A 20,836-nucleotide genomic window follows, 5' to 3' on the forward strand; every position below is an offset into this window, starting at 1 on the left:
GGGGGTGACTTTAATCAAGTCAGTTTACCTCTCTGGGCCTCTGTGTCCTTGCTTGTAAAATGAAAGAAATGCACTAAGTCTCAAGGGACTCTTCCAACACTCAATTCCATGCATCCGTGCCCCATCTCCAGATACACTGCCATCACCACTAAGCTTGCAATGATCACACTGCCTGACTCCTCCATGAAACTCTGAGCTGCTGCAAGAGATGTACCATGCAATGGATCTTGTTAGCTACTGTCTCCCTTGCACTCAGTGCTGGACCCAGCATTATTTTACTGAATGAATGAATAAACGACCTGAAGGAATGAAGAGTTCCAGCAACCCCAGAGCAGAAATCCAGACCCAGGCAGATGGTGTAGCAATGATTTTATGGCTTCTGCTGACAAAATTGGGTGTGAACAGGCTGCCCCATATGTCCCAGTTTGCTGGAATAGTTTCAGTTTTTGCCTATTGTCCCCGTGAAAGTATTATAGCATCCCCTTTCTCCTTACAAGTGTCACCATTGGATGATAAATTCAATGGTTACCCAGGAATGAGGGAACCCAATGCTCTCAGTACTGACCATGCACCAGAAACCTCAATCAGCCATTCTTCATGCATGTTTTTGTTAGTCTCTCAGAATCCTTAATATGGATGTTATTATTCCCATTGTCCAGATTAAAAAAAAAAAAAACTGAGGCTCAGAAAGATGATATAAATGGCTGAAAACCTCAAAGCCACTAATAAGTAAAAATTAGACTCACACCCTGGACTGCCTGGATCCAAAGTCCTGTACTTTCTATGCCGCTATATGATTGGATCATGGGGAAGAGCAGAAAAAGGGAAAGGTCATGGTTTTCTAGACTCAGAATAAGGTTTCTCCCACTCTTGTTGCTTTTGCTGCATTCCCTTTATTCCTAATTTCTTTGCTGGATCCTGTCCACTTCCAAAGCCCAGGATGGCCACAGTTTCAAATTTGGTGGTGTGGGCACATGTCTCCCCTTTCCATCATTTTTTTTCTGTACCTCTTAAGACTAATGCTGTAAGAGAACTGTGCTCTGTAACTCAGTGAGAAGAAGCCACAAAGTTCTTGAGTACAACACATGGCAGGAGTCGATCTTCACTGTGCAAGGGAGGATGTGTGCAGAGCAAGCAGACTCAGAGGTAGCATAGCACTGGGGCTTCTCCCCAGACACGGCTGCAGTAGAGATGGATGTGGGCTTTGTGAGTCTGCCTGTCTGGGTTTGAGTCCTGATTAGCCACTTCTGCCTTTCTGATGTTGGGCTGATTAGGTAGCCACTCACAGCCTTGATTTCTTCATCTATAGTGACCCATTGCTGCTGGTTGTCACAAGAAGACCTGTTCTCACCAGCCACTGGTAGAGAGGGACAGTGCAGTTAGAGCTTAGGGTCTTAGGGCTCCGCCTGTCTGTGAACTAGATTGCCCAGGCAAATAAATTCTCTGTCCTCTCCCTAGCCTCCAATGCATCCTCCAGCTAGAGCCCGAGGACTCTTGAACCTCCCTCCCTCCAATGTCTCCACCGTCTCTCCCGCCCATCCTCTCACTCAACGGCCTTCTGCTGTGCCCTTCTCCCTTCCCTCCACCAATTTATTCTCCACTCTGATTCCAGATGGATTTCTTTTAAAGTGCAAATCTATTCATATCACTTGCCTACTTAAAATTCTCTTGTCGTTTCCTCTTGCCCTCAGAAGCAGTTCAAACTCCTTGGAGAGAATTACACGGCCGGGGTGCCCTCACCACATCATTTCCTGCTCTCTAGCCAGAGTGAACATCTCTTGGTTCCATTAAGGGGCCACACTCACTCCTGCCTCAGGGTTCTCATGAGGCTTTTCTCTGTTCCTGGAATGTTCTTTCCCCCGGCCCATCCTCCACCCCACTCACTCACTCACTCCTCTGGTTAACCCTTTCAGGCCATTTAAATCTTAGCCTGAACCTCACTTTGAAGATGAACCTGTTCTCACCCCACATACCAACCAAGGTCACCCAGTTACTTGTGTCAAAGCCCCTTGTAAAATTCAGGCCACTTGGAATGACTCATTCAGGGGCTCTCTTCACCTCCAGACTGAACCCCCATGGAAGAGGGGACCACATCTGACTTTCATCCTACTGCATCCCTGCACAATGGGGAGTCAGAGGCAAGGCAGAAATCTCATTTATTCATCCACTCACTCATTCATTCATTCTTCAATTCTTTCTATTGTGGTAGAGTGGGCATTTCTCTCCTCTTTCCATCACCTTTTCTCTGCTACTGTCTGTAAGAAAGGACTGTGCCTTATAACACAGAGAGAAGAAAGGCTCACAGACTCTTTGGGAGTATCAGCCAGCAGGAGCTGACCCTCACAGTGCAAGAGGTTAAATGTCTTTGAGACCCTGAAGCCAGAGCTTGGTGAGGACCTCTCTGTCTTTTCCCTTTCTCTAATGGTAGCATGTGGAACCCCCGCTCTGCCCCATGCCCCTTCCCAGCAATGGGACCGTGTGGAGCAGGGAATGACACAAATTTAAGGCAAGATACTGGGAGAGGCAGAAGCTTTAAGAAAGAAACAACAGGATGAAGATGGCCAAGGGCTCATGTAGGAAGAAAGGGGGGAAAAGGAAGAAGTTCTGGGTGGGCCCTAAGAGACGCCAGCTAAATCCCCCAGCTAGAAGTGGACTAGAGAATTGCCAGAACCTCTACCACCCTATGGATTCTGGGTGGTTTGGAATACATGTATTGCTTAGGCCTGTGATAAAGGACTGATTAAATTTTTGCCAAAATTCCCTGTATATGCTTGTAAATGGCTGATCATATTGTGTGTAGTCTTCCTTTGGCAAACACTAATGGCTATCCACCAGAATCCATGTATTCCTTCTTCCATAGGAATAGAGTTTAAGTTGGGATCATGTAGGTTATGCCTACATTTCCTAGGCTCCCATACAGCTAGCTATGCATGCTAAATGTACAACTAAGTTTAAACCAATGGGATGTGAATGGCAATGACATGTGGAACTTCTGCACCATTGCCAAGCCACTGGCTCTGGAGAGCTTCTATTCCCTTTCCTATGAACAGCATCACAGAGAAGCCATGCAAATGAAGACAAAGCCTTAAGGAATGCATAGCAATAACATGAAAGAAGGGAACCTGGGTCCATGAATGGTCCCATGAAGCAGAGCAGCCCACCAGCCTCAATTGCTTACCTCAGGGATGTTTCATCAGAGTACAGTAAACTCATCTTCCTTAACTCATGGTATTTAGAGTGTCTTGGTTACAGCAGGTTATCCATTATCCTAATTAATAGAGTTTGGGTTTGTTGGTTTGGTTTTTTCTTATGTTAAAAATGTAGAGCTGGGTTTTTGATGATTGGATATGTGAAACAACAAGGAACTTCCTTTGTGTGTTTTCTCTTAATACCATATAGCAATTCTAACTATGCTCCCTTGGGGCTCACTGAACCAGGCAAAGCCACGCATGTTGAATATCATACACATTGGATTTAAATGCGTTTTGAGGCTCCTATGAAAATATATGTAAATCTTATATCTATATATCTGTTATACACAGCTGTTATGCAAATGGCTTTCAAGGTTCAGCCGAAATTCTCCCTCCTCCAAGAAGTCTTCCCTGAGCTCTCTCTATAGCACTAACTGGTCTGTCTTTGCTCAGCCCTGCTATGCTATCAGTCTCCTTAAGTGTCGTCCACTTGCCTGGAGTGGCATCTGTATATGACTTCTCTCCTCTACCAGGTTGTAAACTGCTGCGTCTTTACTTTGCCTCTTTACTCACTGACTTATCAAGGACCTATTATGTGCCAGGTACTGTGCTAGGCGCTAAGGTCAGAACAATAAATGACACACATGCCATCCTCAGAGTCTGATGGAGGGAGAGAAAGACACGGGTCAGAAATGACAATATAGAGGAAAGCGCTACTATAGCAACATGAACAAAGTAGTTTGAGGATAGAGAAGACAAGGAACAACTAAGCACTAGGGAGATCTGGAAGTCTTCATGGAAAAGGGGGTTATGTGAATAGTTTGTAATATCTCATCCAAACATCCATCACATTTTTTTGTATATCAACCAGTAATAATCATAAAATAGCACCAACACATTATTTTCATGTATATTATTCCATTTGATCCACACAACCAGCTCTGAAAGATAGGTGTTCACATTGTTCTATTTTTATAGATGGAAAAATTGAGCTTCATAAAGTTTGGCCCTCTCAGGGTCACTGAGTGAATGGACCTAAACGAAACTTTTTGGATTCAAAATTATATGAGTTTTCCACCCCTACCCCCTCTTAGCTTAGCTTCTTGGGGATTGGCTACCCATGCCAATGGTTTATCTGGCTTTGATTTGTCATCTCCCTGAAATGCTGCCTTCCACCTCTATTCCTAAGCTCCATACAGTATAGTTTCAGAAGAGAGATGCCTTATATCCCCCCAGTGACTGACCTAAGTTCCCACAATACCAGAGACCTGGAGCCTAGTTATCTGAGAGGAAGAATCAGACAATATATTTTAAAAATTAGTGACTCCACCGATTAAACTGTTATGGATTTAAATTTCCCACTATAATTGTCCTAAAGTCTATCTTATTAGAATGATGAAAACATTACTAAAGTGGTGTTAAATATGCAAGAACCAAAAATACATATAAACTAAGAATGGATTGATCCAAAGAAGGCCAAATACATTCCAAGGACAGCATATTTACCTAATTTCAAAAAGCAAAGAAAAGTCAGCTGTAATTCAGAACAAATAAGCAATGATATAATCTTTAACCCTGTTAACAGGGTGGGGGTAGAGGGAGGGAAGCTCAAGCTAAGATGACACGGGATATTTCACTAGTTTAAAAAAAAAATGGATGAAGCATGTTGCAAAATTGAGATTAACCATTTAATTACAAATATGTTAAAAATAAAAATTTGTGCATAAAAATAAATATTTCTCAGAGTTTACCAAGATGTTGACAGTGAATATAATTAGATAATGCTCATTGCTCTATTCCCTGTAGCTTTAATGTGCACATATTATTTTTACCAAGAGAGAGAGGGTGGGGGACACCAAAAAAGAGAAGGAGGTATTTAAGTATCCTAAGCAACATTAAAGAGGAAAGGATAGAACAAGAAACATAGAATCCGTATAAAGACCAGAAGAATGTTGTCAGAAAACAAGTCCTTAATCTTTGTGCCAAGATTAAGACTGCCTGGTGAATCCTATGGAGCCCCTCTCAGAATAATGTTCTTCAATATGTAGAAGAGATGCCTAAGCTTATAAAAGAAGCACATCATACTGAAATATAGTCAGCAAAACATTAAAAAACACAAATTTGAGATTAAGTAATGTATGTGCTTCTTTATTGATGCCTGGAATCATAAATGTTGGGCCTGGTAAGAAGTAAGTGATAGTAAATAAGTATGATGAATAATAATAATAAATAAGTATAAATGATATTTTAGGATACCTGCCACATTGTAACAGAATATGAAAGTATTTCTAAAGACAATGTCACCAGGGTTGGCTGATAGTACCGTGGTGTGTTATTCACATTCATCACTGAAAGACATCCTAAAAATCAGTTAGCAATAAAAATAATAATGGTGCAGTTCTTTTCCATCCATTTTCATAAACTAAGGTTGGAACCTCTGTTTCAGAAATACTATAGAAAGACATATTTCAGGATAATGCCCTTTTAGCTAGACAGGAGAACTAACATTAGTTAAGTGCCTACTATGTACCAGGGATTATAATATAAAACATGTTTATTATAAACCCACTTTTCCTTTTACCCTCCCCAGAGGACATTGAGAGTGATAATAGGATAAAGTTGGGAAAAGAGGCTCCTCTGCTGAATTGGGGCAATATTTAATAACATTAAGTAACAGCCCAAACAGCCATCCTCTGTCAAGGTTAAATTCGACTAAACAGCTCACCCCTAAATTGCTATGGTCGACCACCATAAGAATCCGAAAGTTGCAAACAAGAATTCCAAGTTGATGATCTTTCTTCAAACCCTAAATGTTTACTTTCTAAAAGGTAGAGACATGAAACAGATGCCTGGCACACAGAGGGTAGAAAACAAGGGCAGCTGCCCCCACCAAACCCACAGTGAGAAGGGCAGCAAGGCTGCTATATAGAATGGGGAGGGAGGGAGGGGGAGAGGGAGGAAGAGGGGAGGGGAGGAAGTGGGTGCCCTTAGATTCTGAGAAGGGGGTGGAGAACACCTGACCTCTCACTGTTATATTCTCCAGGAGATGCTCTGGGCGGAAAAGAAAGATCCCCAATTCAGCAGATGTTACTGAGCATTGACCTTCTGCCCAGCAATGATCTACCAAAGAGTATAGGATAGGATCTCGTCTCTGTCCCCAGGGAGCTCTACAGTGCTGCAGAAAGTCATACATACAGCTGGCTTTACAATGGACTTGGGCTGAGGCTCTGTGGGTAGATTCTGGAATCTGTTATTTGGGCCTCTCCCTAGGGCATATTAAGATATTTAAATGAGAGGCCATCTTGTGAAATATCTTCAATCTAAAAGCAAATGTTTAAATTGTGAGATCAGAGAAAACCAGAGGCCCAAGAAACTTAATCAAACACGCAAATTCAATTTAAATATAGTAAAGAAAGCAACTGGTTATGGAGGGTCATGCGGACAAATGGAGTCCAGTTGTCTAATTGCCTTATTTATTTACTTATTTGTAGAGCCATCTTGATGCAAGACAGACCTTACCTAAGAATCTGTGTATCTGTAGGTGAATCTAGCACAGGAAATGGCATATAGTAGGGAGCTCAACAAATATTTGCTGAATCCAAATTGATTTTCCTAAGAGCCGACTCCTCTCCTTACCCAGCTGTAATGTATCCTGCAGGTTTTTTAAGCTCCCTGCACAGACAGGCTTAGCCTGAGGCTACAGAGAGAACAAGGTCAAGTTTAATTAGGAACAGCCAAAATTCCCATAATGACAGGATTCAGGACTTCTAAGGACACGTCTTTAGAATTAATGTACTCCAAAGTTCCTATTCCAATGAAGAGGGAACAGGAGCCCCAGGGGATACCCAAGGACTTGTCCACTGGCTTGGAGTGATGGTGAGGGATTTAATCAGTGAAGCATCCAGGTTTCTTTGGATATTTGAGTTCCATTTTACTTTTTCTATTTTTTTAAAGATTTATTTATTTGAGAGAGAGAGCGTGCACACACAGAGGGAGAGGTAGAAGCAGGCTCTGCGCTCAGCGCTCGATCCCAGGACCCTGGGATCCTGACTTGAGCCAAAGGCAGACTCTTAACCGACTGAGCCACCCAGGTGCCCTTGAGTTCCATTTTAAAGTGTGGAATATTTATCTGAATTTTCAGGTAAGAGCAAATCGGGAAACAACCCTGCAACTGCAGTTTCTTTGACTACACCGTGAGTTCTTTCTCCCAGTTTTGCATGCCCTTCTCCCACTGGTTTGGCAGCAAAAGAGCACAGAGACAGTGACAGTAATAATTACTTGGGCAATTGGCAGTAAGTTTCCCCCTAGAAGGGGCTGGGACAGGAGCTGCAGGGACTAGAGATGCAGATCCTGTCCAGCCACCCTAGTGGATCAATAGCATTGTTAGTAGGAGTCCCCTGAAGGGAGCTGCCCACTGCAACACTGGCACTTCATGTCTCAGATGGTCCCCTGCACTTCTAAAAGTTAGGTCCAGAGGGCGGAAGGCCAGGGGAAGAGAGGGCCCAGCCCTGCCTGGGCAGGAGGGAGGATGAGACCAAGGATCAAGCTCTGTCTGTGGGAGTGACTAGCAGCAGTGGGGCCATGCACAGGCTCTCAGGGCTGTAACCTACAGAAAGGTCAGACCCTGACACCAACAGGACCTCTGAAGACATCAGCTCTAACCCTACAATAACAATAGCTACCATGTACAGCAGTCCTCCCTTTATCCGAAGGGGATGTGTTCTAGGATCCGAGGGATGCCTGAAATCGTGGATAGTATCAGACTACTAAGTTTTTTCCTCTGCATATACGTCTATGGTAATGTTTAATTTATAAGAAGGAACAGTAAGAGATTAATAATAACTAATAATAAAATAGAATAATTATAACAGTAGACTGTAATAAAACTTACATGAATGTGGTCTCTGTCTCAAAATACCGTACTGTACTACCTTCTTCTTCTTCTTCTTCTCCTTCTTCTTCTCCTTCTTCTTCTTCTTCTCCTTCTTCTTCTTCTCCTTCTTCTTCTTCTCCTTCTCCTTCTTCTTCTCCTTCTTCTTCTTCTCCTTCTTCTTCTTCTCCTTCTTCTTCTTCTCCTTCTTCTTCTTCTCCTTCTTCTTCTTCTCCTTCTTCTTCTTCCTCTTCTTCTTCTTCTCCTTCTTCTTCTTCTCCTTCTTCTTCTTCTTCTTCTTCTTCTTCTTCTTCTTCTTCTTCTTCTTCTTCTTCCTCTTCTTCTTCCTCTTCCTCTTCTTTCTTCTCGTGATGACATGAGATGACAAAATGGCCACGTGACGAGATGAAGTGAGGTGAATGACGTAGGCACTGGGACTTGGCGTTAGGCAAGCTCCCAGGCCCTGCTCCAGGCCCAGTGAGTGGTAATCTGGGCAGGGACCCAGCAGTCCATGTTGTAACCAGCATGGCCTAGACGCTGCCCTAGTTGGAGGAGACACCCATTAGGACACCGCTACAGTGGCCCCAGAGAGTGCTGAAAAGGCCCGAAAGTGGCCGCTGGTAGTCCCTGTTACAGGAGGATGTGAGCAGCATTAAGAGGCCAGAGGAGCAAGTCATGGTGACACAAGGAGTGAGTGCACAGGAGGCACAAGGAAACTCCCAGGCTCCTTGGTTCCTAAGCTAGGTGGAATGAAGTGCTGCTAGTGGAGAGAAAACACAGGAGGTGCGGGAGGAGGAGAAGCAGGCTTGTGTGTGTGGGGCGGGGGCTCCTCATTCCTTCCCTCCCTCTCCCCAGCTCCCCAGACCCTTCTGCAGTTTCATCACTGGGCAGTTTGAGATGACCATGGGGAGCACAAAGATAGGACCAATGTCCGGGTCTGTAGTCATCCCAGGAAGGTGGCAGTCGGTGGGCCCTAAGGAGACAGATCAACATTCGGGAATCGCCAGAGGTAGGATGGTTGCAAGACCAAGCTCTGGAGCCACCTTCCTGGACTCACGAATTCCACGCTGTGTTTACCAGCCGTGTGACTGTGGGCAAACTTCTTGGCCTCCGTTGCCTCATCTGTAAAATGGGGGTGGCAAGAACAGAACACACGTTTCAGGATTGCCATGAGGACAAAAGAAGTGAGTAAATGCAAAGCTTTTAGAACAGTTCCCGCATGGTGGCATTAGCATCAATTATTAGCTGCTATTAACATCGTTATTATCCCCTTTATTCTCCCTGAACGTGCACAGATTTGAAGGGATCGGTCAGGTCTTCTGAGATGGGAGGACGAATAGGCTCCTTCGCTCGTTCTGCTTTAGCAGTGTTAACTCCGGTCCTGACTCCTGGGGCCCTGCGCTGCCCTCCTCCTTCCAGTCTACACCTCTTCCTTCCTTGCCCCCTCATCACCCACCCCACCATTGTCTTCTCAGCAGCACGTAGTGCAACAAGTTGCAACCACGTAGGATGTCAGGACATATTCGGTAGGTGGCTGGGCTTGAAGACAAACCTCGGGGAGGAGAAAAAGATCTTTAATCCATATACGTGTGGATCACCTACTGGGCTTGAGAGCCTGGGAGGCAGAGTCCCTGGCCTCCAGGAGCCCCCTGGCTGGAGGTGAAAGGCCATGGTATACATGGACCATATCAGCACCAAGTGAGAAGAGCCAGGAGTGGGGGACGGAGAACAGCAAGAGGCTCAAAGGACAAAGCTTTATCTCTGACTAGAACCCTCTCCCTCAACCCACTTAACAATTTGTGTTCTCACTATGGAATTATCAAAGCATAAGAAATCTGCTATTGGGAAAGGAACTGCCAAGATAGCGCAGACTCCTTTTTTTAAAAATGTCCCATCTTTTCTAATCTGGGTTTCCGCTGGCAGGAGGGAAAAAAGCACAGTCCCAGCACTGACAGGCCATTCTCCTAGAGCATGATGGGAAACGGAAAATAGCCCACAAATAAAGCAACATGGGGTAGAACCAGAGCCGATGCCTCCAGCCGCTTGGACTGATTGCACTCCTGGTTTCAACCCGTGATCAGTTGGATAGATGGATGGACAAAAATAGAATCCCAGAATGGGTTCTGGGAACTAAATAGAAAGCGAAAGGCCCAGAGGCACAGACAGAACTCCCCCAGAGATACAGAGGTTGTGGGAGGGGAGGAGAAACAGCAAGAGGAAGAGAAAAAAGACCCCAAATGGGAAAACTGCCAAGGAGGAAGGGCCTAGCAGACTGACGAATGATGGAGAGAGCTCATAACTTCCTTTTCAGCTGGTCCGAGGGAGCAGAAAAATTGGATCATGAAAACTGGTAGGAGAAGCTAGGAGAAGGGCTGGGAGAAGACAGTGTGTCTGATGACCCAGCCTTAGGCTTGGAATTAGATGATGATTCTCCCCAACACGGCACGGAGGTGAGTGACCCTCTGACTAGGAAAGAGTGTGTTCTATCGTCCCTGCAGGGCAAAGGCTTTTTTTTTTTTTTTCTTTTTTCCAACCTGGAAAAAGGATCCCCTCTCCCCACAGGTCCCATTTGCTGAGACCTGTCTGGGCAAACCAGAGTCTTCAATAGCATCTCATACCAGCACAGGCTCTTTGGGGAGGAGGAATAATGAATTATTGTTGAAACAAATATCAAAGTGCAAAAGGACTGCCAGCCAGAAAAATTGAGGGAAATCACTTCCTTCTGCAACCAACCCACACACAAAGTCTTTTCCAGATTGGATGCTCTTTTGACGTTAGGTTTTTGTAGGGTTTGGTTTTGTTTTGTTTTTGTCTTTTTTGTTTCTGTTTAGAGTTTAATGTGTAAGCTGGTTGTTGCACTTTAGGAGAAACATATGCTCCTATTATTAATATAGAGTAGCTAGTGATTATGTCCTCAGACCATCAGAAGGGATTCCCCTTCCTCATTCCATTCATCTTGAAAGATAAAGCTTATTTTTTTATTTAAAAAGTAATAAATACACACCGTAGGAAAAAGAAAAAAGAAAAAAGGAACTAACCCTAGTCCCACAACTCACAGAAAATTACTTCTTTCTTATTATAATTTTTCCCAGTCTTTTTGTCCCTATATACCTACTCTTCCATTTTTAAATGTCCTTCCTGAAAAATTGCTCATAGTACAGCTACTTATATAGTGGATGCATGCTACTTTTGGCTGCCCAACATCTGTGTTGCCTTCCTTTGATAACTGTACCCATACCATCTTTTGGGTATTATTTTCCATTGACTTATACCTGGTGAGAACATCACTTGGAATGTCCTGAGATCCCCCTAACCATGGGGGAGGGAATCTGACCCAAGTTAGGCCAATTAGATGCTGCCTTGCTGAAATTCGAACCTTGAATAAAGTGACCAAAAAAATGCAAATGGTTGAAATGCATGCATCCCAGTGCAATTTCCAAATAAAACTGTTTTGTCATTCTTTCCACTTCTACACCCTAATCCCCTCCAGAAATGTCTTCATTCCTGATCCTGCTTCTCCAAACTTCTAGGCAGTTCTATAAATTCCCCCATGCCCTTGCAGCAAATTTCCTTTTTGCTTCAGGCAAGAAGAGTCCATTTCTGTTGTCTGCAACCAAAGAGTCTTCTATGAAAATGTGCCCAAAAGGAGCACAGGGGCCAGAATACAACAAGGCAAAATCTGCCAACTGCTTTGCTACCACTTAACAAGCATTGTCATCCTCCCAGGATAGCACGTTGATGTTACCCAAGTTCCTTCAATGTAGTCACAAAACCAATCGCTTATGCCAGGATGCTGTTATAGTAGACTGGTTACCCTAAAGACCTTGATTTTTCACACCTACATGTAAACGTGCTCCTGGTAATGTGACATTTTAGCACCACCTCTAAGGAGGTAGAGTTTCTTTCCCCATGCTTGAATCTAGGCTGGCCTTGAGACTTACTTTGGCCAATGAAATGCAGCAGAAATGAAGATGTGCCCATTCTCGGCCCCAAGGCCTTGGGTGCTTCCACTCACTCTTTTGAATCCCAGCCTGCTCTACAAGAACAAGGCTAGGTTTGTCTGCTCGACTGGAGAACTACATGAACCAGACAAGACATATCCTGATGCCATGCTAGACCAAAGAGCCCTTAGCTAAGCTTCCTGGGACTGCAGATCCAAGAAGTGAGTCCAACCAAGATTAACCAAGCCCCTCCCATAGCCACAGGACTACCCAGGTGGCCTGTAGACATGCGAGCAAAATAAATGCAATATAACTATGTTATAAAAAAGAAAATAGAGAGATAACAAGAATTGTTATATTATCTGAACAAAAAAATAAGGGAATATGTTGTGGAAAATATCATTTAATTACTTGTGGGACAAAATGCCATCAGTTGAAACTCTCCCAGAAATGTCATAAAAAAGGGGAGGGGGGAATCATCCTAACTAATATCTCAATTGATTTAGCAGTGTTAATAAGAACATGAGTCCAGAGAGCCTAATTTAAATCCTCATTCTGGGGGCACCTGCATGACTCAGTCAGTTAAGCGCCCAACTCTTGGTTTCAGCTCAAGTTATGATCTCAGGGTTGTGAGATAGAACCCCACATCAGGCTCACACTCAGCATGGAGTCTGCTTCAGATTCTCTCCCCCTCCCTCACCCTCCCCCCTCTGCCTCTGCCCTTCCCCTGCTCTCTCTCTAAAATAAATACATAAAAATATTTTTAAAAAATAAAATAAAATAAAATAAATAAATCCTCATTCTGCCACATACTAGCCAGATGACACTGAGCAAGTGTGCATGGTTTCCTCTACTATAAAAAGATGAAAATAATAGGACCAACCTTGAGGGTTGGACCACATGTAAAGGGTTTAAACAGAAATCACTTAGTATAACGTTAGCCACTCTAAATATTATTCTTCTATGACAATTTGCTGTTCAGAGTCAGGAAGCTTGGAAAAAATGAGTCTTTTATTTCTTTCACTCAGTTTGATTATCTTTGTATTCTAGTGGGAATAGTAGATTTTACTTAATGTATTACTGATATAGTTGGGCTTGATTCTATATATTCTACTTTTTTCTATTTCTTTTGAATTCTTGCCTCCTTTTTGATATATCAATTTCCTTCTTTATTAAATATATATATATACAATTTATAATATATCCTTTAAGTATATAAAATTGCATACCTAATTTATAATATATATCTTATGCATATAATTTATGATATATATAACACCATTCTTTCAGTGGTTACTCTAAAGGCTACTACATGCATCCTTAACTAATTAAAGTCTAACTAAATGAACATTTCACCAGTGAACAATGCCAGGACGTAGACCCCTTTGACTTTGGTTTCTGTCTCCCACCCTCCCTCCCCACCTAACGTTCATTTGCTGGTGTATATTTGAAGCTCTGGGTAATGTTATCCTCCTCCAGTGGGGATTCGTGTTGGCTTCTGTCAGGAACCTAGGCTGAAAATTCAACCAGAGATTCTCAGAAATTCAGCAGGTCTTCAGTCTTTATGAGGGTTGGTTTATCTCCAGTTCTTCTTCACTCCTAGTAAGGGCTTCTTACTGGGACTTCCCAACCTCAACATTATTGACGTTTTAGACCATATCATTCGTTGTTGTGGGAGCTATCTGTGCATTCTACCCACTAGAAGCTAGTACCATTCGCACACTTGTGACAACCAGAAATGTCTCCAGACATCATCTAGTGTCCCCTGAAGGAGCAAAAGTGCCCCCATTGAGAACCATTGTCCTAGGATGTAGCCCTACAGTATCCCCACCCAAAGCCCCTGGCCTCTGGGACTGTCAAAGCCCACTCACTTCTCTGCCCCTTTGTTGGCCCTTCAGGATGAGGGAGAAAGCTGCTCTCAACAAGGAGCTCACCTCTCCTGGGCCTCCTTTCACAGAGCTTGGACCCACAGGTTCTCCCTCGCTATGAGCTTCTCCAGGACCTTCTTATGAGTATTTGTTTGCTTTTCTAGTTCTTAGCCCCAACATCAGTCTGAAATGACCTAGTTCATCCTTGTAGAACTGAAGAATTATATTCACCTGGAAGCAAAATCTTAAATAATTTCAGTTGACTATAGATACATAGAACTGAATGTTTTCTGCAAAGTTCTTTAGTACAGGGTACAAAGAGGGAACACAATACTAATGATAATAGACCTGTTCTTAGAGGAGTTTGGGGCTGGATAATTCTTTGCTGTGTGGCATAGTCCTGTGCAGTATGGGATGGTCAGCAGCACCCCTGGCCTCTGGTACAAACAATAGTAGTACCTGTCCTTAGAAGAGTTTACTCTCTGGTTAGCAAAACAGCCACATGCACATTTCAAAAGCTAAAATAAAAAGACTTCAGTTGAGCTACAAAGTACATACACATTTCCTCCCCCAAAAAAGCATGTAGTAGAAACCTGGGGAAGGAGATGTTTATTACAAACTCAATTCAGTCCCCTCCTTTTTACCAGCCACATGACCTTAGCCAAGTTGAAGTTCAAGGCCTTCTACAAAATGAGGCTGTGGGATTAGATGATCCATCACTGCAGTCATTTCCAGCCCTGACAGATGAGAAGTCTATTAGATCAGGTTTGTGACCATTCAGTACACCAAATACAACCAAAGGGATGTAACATGTTTATGAGAAATCAGTCATATCTGATTGATCTATTCCCATTTCAAATGAGGTTCCTAATTAAGAAAGTAGAGGAAACTCATCAGACCTGGACTTTCTGGTTTTCAGATACATCTGAAAAAATACATCAAAATGTCCTTCTGGAGAAGTGTGGCCTGGTGAAGGCACAGCTTGGACAGTTTGTAACTAAATGATTGCCAAGACCCAGAGTTCTGATTGGCATGTGGCTGTAGGTCTCCGAAGGCAGTCTCTGATGTAACCCCAGGCAACAGCAGCTCTTCAGGTCTGTCGCCGCTCTGTATCAATGACTTGGATGACAATCAAGAAAGCATTTCACCAAGTGTATGGGTGTTTCAAAGATGGAATTCACAGATAAGGTGAACTCAAAATCAGGTTCTTCTTACTCCTTCGATGGCCACCTTCCTCTTACAGATGAAGCGTCTCTGCAATTTTCTTCCTCCTTCCTATCTGCCTCTGAGTCAGTTTGCCCTAAAGCCTGCATCATTGCCCACACCACCTAGACCCTCTGACCTACAGAACTGCACTCCGTATTTACTCCCCAGTGTCCCTAACACAAGACAATTGTGTAGAGCAGATTTTTACCAAAGTTTTGGGAGTAGCAGAGGGTATTTGGAGCATAGAGCAGAAAACAACTTCAAATTATAAATAGGGTACCAAACCCTAGAAATATATTTTCCTTTCCCAGCCACAGAGAATGCCTTCTGGCTTTGTGGCTCCTCCCTGTGCTTCAGCAGCCTACAGAGTCACTCAGTTTCCTCCACTGTCCCTATGTAAGGTTCCTGGGCCCCTGACAACTTCTTGTCTTTCCTGCAATTAGATATTCAAAATTCTGCCTTATTTTACCACACAAGTGTATTCCGGTGTCTACTGATCTCATCCTTACCCATCCAATCCATGCCTACGGTGGGCAGGAAATGGTAGGAGGGGGCTTGCCTTCTCCAACTGAAAGGCCTCCCAAGGCATTTTCCTTTTTACCCAAGAGATAAATTTTGCCTTTAACATATGGTAGAATTTAAAAGTTCTTCTCTGACACCAGGATCCTATGATTCCATGGTTTCACTTGATTTTTCTTCAAAGGGCTAAATTCTTAGGGAACAATGAGCACTAGACACCCCCACGGTCAAGGATGGGAGGGTTAAGGTTCATAGGTTGTGTGGATCAAAGGTTCCTAGAATACAATGACGGCTGTCACGCATTTGCAAATCTCCTTTCTTTGTGCATTTGTACAAACCCGAATGTACGCTCATCCCCATTCAATAAACAGAAGCTTAAAATCCAGTAGAAGCATGAAGCAGTGACAGAGGATGAAAGAGAGTAAAAATGATTTGGAGGAAAAAAAAAATACAAGCACTGATCTACAGCCCAAGGAAATGAAATGTCCATGCCAGAAAAAAGGAGTGGACTAAATGAGATTCAGGATTTGGGTCCCAAAATACCACCCTCTCCTTTCCCTCCCTGTTTGGTGCTGGTGGGGAGCGGCAGGCTGCCAGCAGATATTTGCATGCTCTAAGTGTTCCGCTGGGGAAGTGGGAGATATCAAGACAGATGGCTCTAGTAAGTGTGGGCGAGTCTGACGTCAAGTTTATGAGCCAAATGGCGTTTTCCGAGTTCCCCCTCTCCAAATCCCATCCATAATGGACCCACTAACTCAAGCCATGCCCCGCCTTTGAAGCCTCTCCTGTGCCCCCCATCAGAGTCAGCTTTATTTCCTCTAATAATAATAAATGACTCTTGGAGGTTAAACATGGGCTGCCAGGTGAGGCACTGTGACTTCAACAAATGTAGCTCTATGAAGTCCACCAAGGGGTCTTCTCTCTGTAGCCCACTGGCCCAGCATTCCTCCACTTACTCAATGAACACTTATCAATACCTACTATGCACCAGGCACTGTGTTTGTACTAGGGAAACCAGCATTGTTCTAAGGAAGAAAGATAATAAATCCATAAAGAACATTGAGGAGTCTGGCTCCTGGTTTAAAAAGTAAGTTTGGGGTGCCTGGCTGGCCCAGTCGGTTAAGCATCTGCTTTCGGCTCAGGTCATGATCCTTGAGTCCTGGGATCGAGTCCCACATGGGGCTCCCTGCTTGGCAGGGAGTTTGCTTCTCCCTCTGCCCTTCACCCTGCTTGTGCTCTCTCTTGCTCGACCGCTTTCTCCCTCTCTCTCAAATAAATAAATACAATCTTAAAATAAAATAAAATAAAAATTAAGTGTGATTTTTGAGGACCAACCACAGGCAATTCCAAAGGCCCTACCTGGCAGACTTCCCAGAGGAAAGCTGCCCTCCTATTCATACCTGCCTGGAGACAGCCAGCGCAGTGCAGCCTCTGAAGGGAAATGCACTCAAGGACTCCAGCCCCTCTGGCCATACTGTTTGTGTATTTGCTTTCCTAGCCAAGCACTTTCATTCCCAGGTCTCCTTATCTAAGGTCTTCAGGTACCTCTGCCAAGATGACCTCATGGGGGGAGAAAAGGGAAAATCTTGAAGACAAGTTTTTCCAATCTGACTGAGTACCCAGTAGTTTACCACTCCTCGGCCTCCCTCTCCTTCTCTTCCTCTCCCTCCACCAGCATCCATAAAAGTGCAGGAAACGTTTGTTAAGGGCTCCCTTGTGGACAGATGACTCCACCCCCCATGCCAGTGCTGATCCACAGGACCCTCCACCAGGACGCCATTCTATGGGGGAAAATGGGATAAGGGGAGGCAGCATTTGCTCTGGATTAGCCTCTTGCTTATGCTAAGACTTCCCTGTTGCTTTCATTTTGGTTCCTTGATGCTTTAATCAGCTATTCCTATACCTGGCAGCTCAGCACTCTCTCCTTAAGCTGGGCTCCTGACAAAAATAAAAAAATAATTACATAGAACATAATAAAATAGCAGGTGGAATTTGGGAATTCTCAAAGCCCCAAACTGAAAACAACAGGTGATAAAAAAAAAAAAAAAAAAAAAAGCCCACTCACTCCCCCAGCAAATTCTAATGAAAGTATAAAGGTATAGACCTGCCATTCAGGATTGTCTAGGAGGCAGCTAAAACCAGTCTTTGGTCCTGTGACCCACAGTCCTCCTGTTTTCCCCAAACTGCCTATATGAGGAAAACCTAGAGATTAAGGAGTAGAGCTGCAAGTAAGTGCTAAGGGGAGTCTCTGGTCCCCCGTGCTGCCATGGCACCAGAGCAGAGCATGATGACAGACTTTTAGGGGAGGTCTCAAGTATCGCAGTGCACAGAGATCAGAGAAAAAGTGCCAAAGGAGAAGCTGGCTGCCTTGGGAGTGGTCTGGCCTTCTGGAGCGCCATAGGACAAGATGCCCAATGCTTCCAGTGGGCAGAGTGGCCAAGTGGTCTTGAGAGGACTGCCCAGTGGAGTGCCACCACCCTAGCAGACAGAGGTGGTGTGAGGTAAAGCACTGAGAAGGAACCAAAGGGATAGGGATTCCCAGGAGGGGAACCAGAGATCTCCCCCAGCCCCCAGGGTAAGAATGGCAAGAGGGAGACCACCAGTGGGGGCTTGTCCCAAGGAAGAAACAGCAGTTGCTTATCCACCTTGACAGTAGACACTTGACCATCATGGAAGAACTGCAAACAGCACCAGCTACCTAAAATGATTTTCTTGTGCCTCTCATTCCACTCTCAGTTTGACTGAAATGCCATTTGAAGTCCAGTCGGGAGTAGGTAGAAAAAGATGAAAAATGGAAGATGAGACCACAAACTACTATTTCTTCTGGCCTCTGGAAGTCCAGTGGAGAGTAGGTAGAAGAAGGTGAAAAATGGAAGATCAAACCACAAACCACTATTTCCTCTGGCCTCTCTGTACTGGGATACTGGTCCACAGGACCTTAAGTCAAGCTTGAGCTTAAAAGCATGGAAAACACCTTAAACTGGACGAGGAACTGAAGTTTTAACATTAAATTGGACTGGACTATTTCATACCTAAAAACTAGATGATCTTAATATGCAAAATTTACCATAAAAGCCATGGGATTTGCTTGTAATATCATCCTTGGCAAATCCTTCCCAAGCAGGTTTGAAGCTGTGGTAGGTGAAAAATAAAGTTATTTCCTCATCTTATCTTACCAAATATAGCTTGCTCCAATGCCAGTTAGAGAAGCAAAAAAAGAAGCTGAGAGAGAGACAAACAGGGATGAAATCTGCTTTAGAAATTGCCACCTAGGAAGGCTGAGGAGGCAACGGGTGGCAAGAGGAACATCTCTGTGAAGAGGGGGAGGGATCATCCCAGGCTAAGGGAAGGTCACGTGCAAAAGACAGAAGAGAGGATGCAGTGGAACTAAGAGATCCCAAAGCAGGGCGGAGCCTAGAGCTGATGTTGGAGTCATTCTATGTGAGGTGACATGGTCCACCGTAGAGTTTGTTTCAACTCCCAAGGCATATTCCAATGTACATGTTAAGAGCACAATTGCCATTGTTTGAAGAATAGATTGAGAGGAGAAATGAAAGTGCAGGCCTATTAGAAAGATATAATGTACTTCTTAGAAAAGACCCAATAAATTCTCAGTGTTTGATTTTCTCAAGTTCACAGACTCTGGAAAATCAGAAAAGACTGGTGGCCATGGGTACTTCATGTGTGACCAAAGCAATCTATTGGAATTTAACAACAAAAACAACAACAGAACAAAGAAGACAACATTCTCATGAAGAACTGGCATGTACGGTAAGGGCTATGTAACACGTTCCATCCATATACACCCACATCTTTCCTCCATTACCCACCAGGAAGCTCAGAGCTAAATTTCATGTTCCAGTAACAATAATTCTCTCACCTCTTCCCCCTTTCTATATATACAATTTCTGATCTCTTCTTTGAAATAATTTCAGCGTGAGAAGGCACTTTTTGGTTCTTCATGAGCCACCTCAAATTCAATTTAAGGATTTTTTGCACAACCTGTCACAAAGAAAAGAATGAGATTTTTTTCTTTTAATAGTTTAGAAAACCAGCCAAAAAAAAAATATACCACCAATTATCAAAAAGTGTTTTGATTCTTTTTTCTCACCAACAGTTACACTGAGCAATCCACCTCTGGCCTGACCCTTTAGGACAGCCAACCCACACAGACCTAATGCCAGGCCAGGAAGATAAGCAACAACTAGCTGCCTAGTGTTTGAGGCCATTTCTCTGGAAGCCCCATTCACTCTCACACATTCCCACCTAACTGAAATAGCGACTGTTCATCGAGTACTTGTTCTGCGCCAGGCATCCTGCTAAGCACTTTACATCTATCATAATAATCCATCATCCAGCAAAAACTCTTTAAGATAAGAACTATTATTACATATCCCTATTTTACAGCTAAAGAAACTGAAGCATGGAGACATTCAGTAACCTATCCGAGGTCAACCAGATGTCGGTGGTGTCATCAGTGTCTCCATTCTAAATCTATCTGCCTCTGGTGCTAAACTTTTGGGTCTGAGACCCTCACCTTGACTCCCTCTACACCCCCATCCCCTGCCCACCAGATTGAATGTTTGCCTATGTCCTCTCTAGCTCATGGGCCTTGTCTATCTCCCTCAAGCACTAGCTTGGCCCTTTGCCTCACCATCAACCATTGTCTCCCATGGGAGATCTCAAGCATGGCTCAGGCCCTAAACCACCACTGTTTCCAAGTAGGAGCTAACGGGATCACGACAGACATTGGTGTGCTAGATCCTCTTATAACTGTTTATGGGAACAGGTCGTGTGCAGTACCTCCCTATTATGCATTTAATGACATCATGTTGCTAGCTTGAAATAGCCACGATGGAAGTATTTACACCACAGAAATTGGCAAACACCACAAATCAGGGCCTTGCTGAAGGGAAAGCCACATTTGCCAGTACCCAACTTGGTACAGACGATAGGGATAATAACAAAACCAATCTCTTAGTCTTTTCTTCATAGCCCTTGATATACAAATCATTCTTAATTCCCAGGATCACATCAAAAGAAGTTCAGCTGAAATTATACATGTAGGAGCCAGTTATCCTTGCCCAGAATGCAAATATCCTTCCTCAACCTGTGCTTCTTTCCTTGCTACATTAAGAGAAACAAGCTAGGAAACGTTTTCATGCTTTCCTACATTCTGTTGAGCTTGCAGTCTTGCTTAAAGGAGGGAGCCAATCTCAGGTGCCGAACCTCAAATTGCTT

At 43.8% G+C, this 20,836-nt stretch overlaps 1 protein-coding gene across 1 annotated transcript in view; it reads right to left on the reverse strand.

The window, feature by feature from the left end:
• The window catches only part of LOC135362901 (uncharacterized), a 105,702-nt gene extending 96,964 nt beyond the window's left edge, over nt 1–8,738 (reverse strand). Inside the window, exons 1-2 of the mRNA XM_064581918.1 lie at nt 8,639–8,738; nt 8,083–8,550 (exon numbers count right to left, since the gene is read on the reverse strand). Coding sequence (XP_064437988.1) covers nt 8,083–8,550; nt 8,639–8,738 — 568 coding nt within the window. The remainder of the gene's footprint in view (nt 1–8,082; nt 8,551–8,638) is intronic.
• Nucleotides 8,739–20,836: the final 12,098 nt, after the last annotated feature.

This window comes from Mirounga angustirostris, unplaced genomic scaffold, assembly GCF_029215605.1.
Source record: "Mirounga angustirostris isolate CCGP_5_RB_7025 unplaced genomic scaffold, mMirAng1.0.hap1 SCAF_2, whole genome shotgun sequence".
Taxonomy (NCBI): domain Eukaryota; kingdom Metazoa; phylum Chordata; class Mammalia; order Carnivora; family Phocidae; genus Mirounga; species Mirounga angustirostris.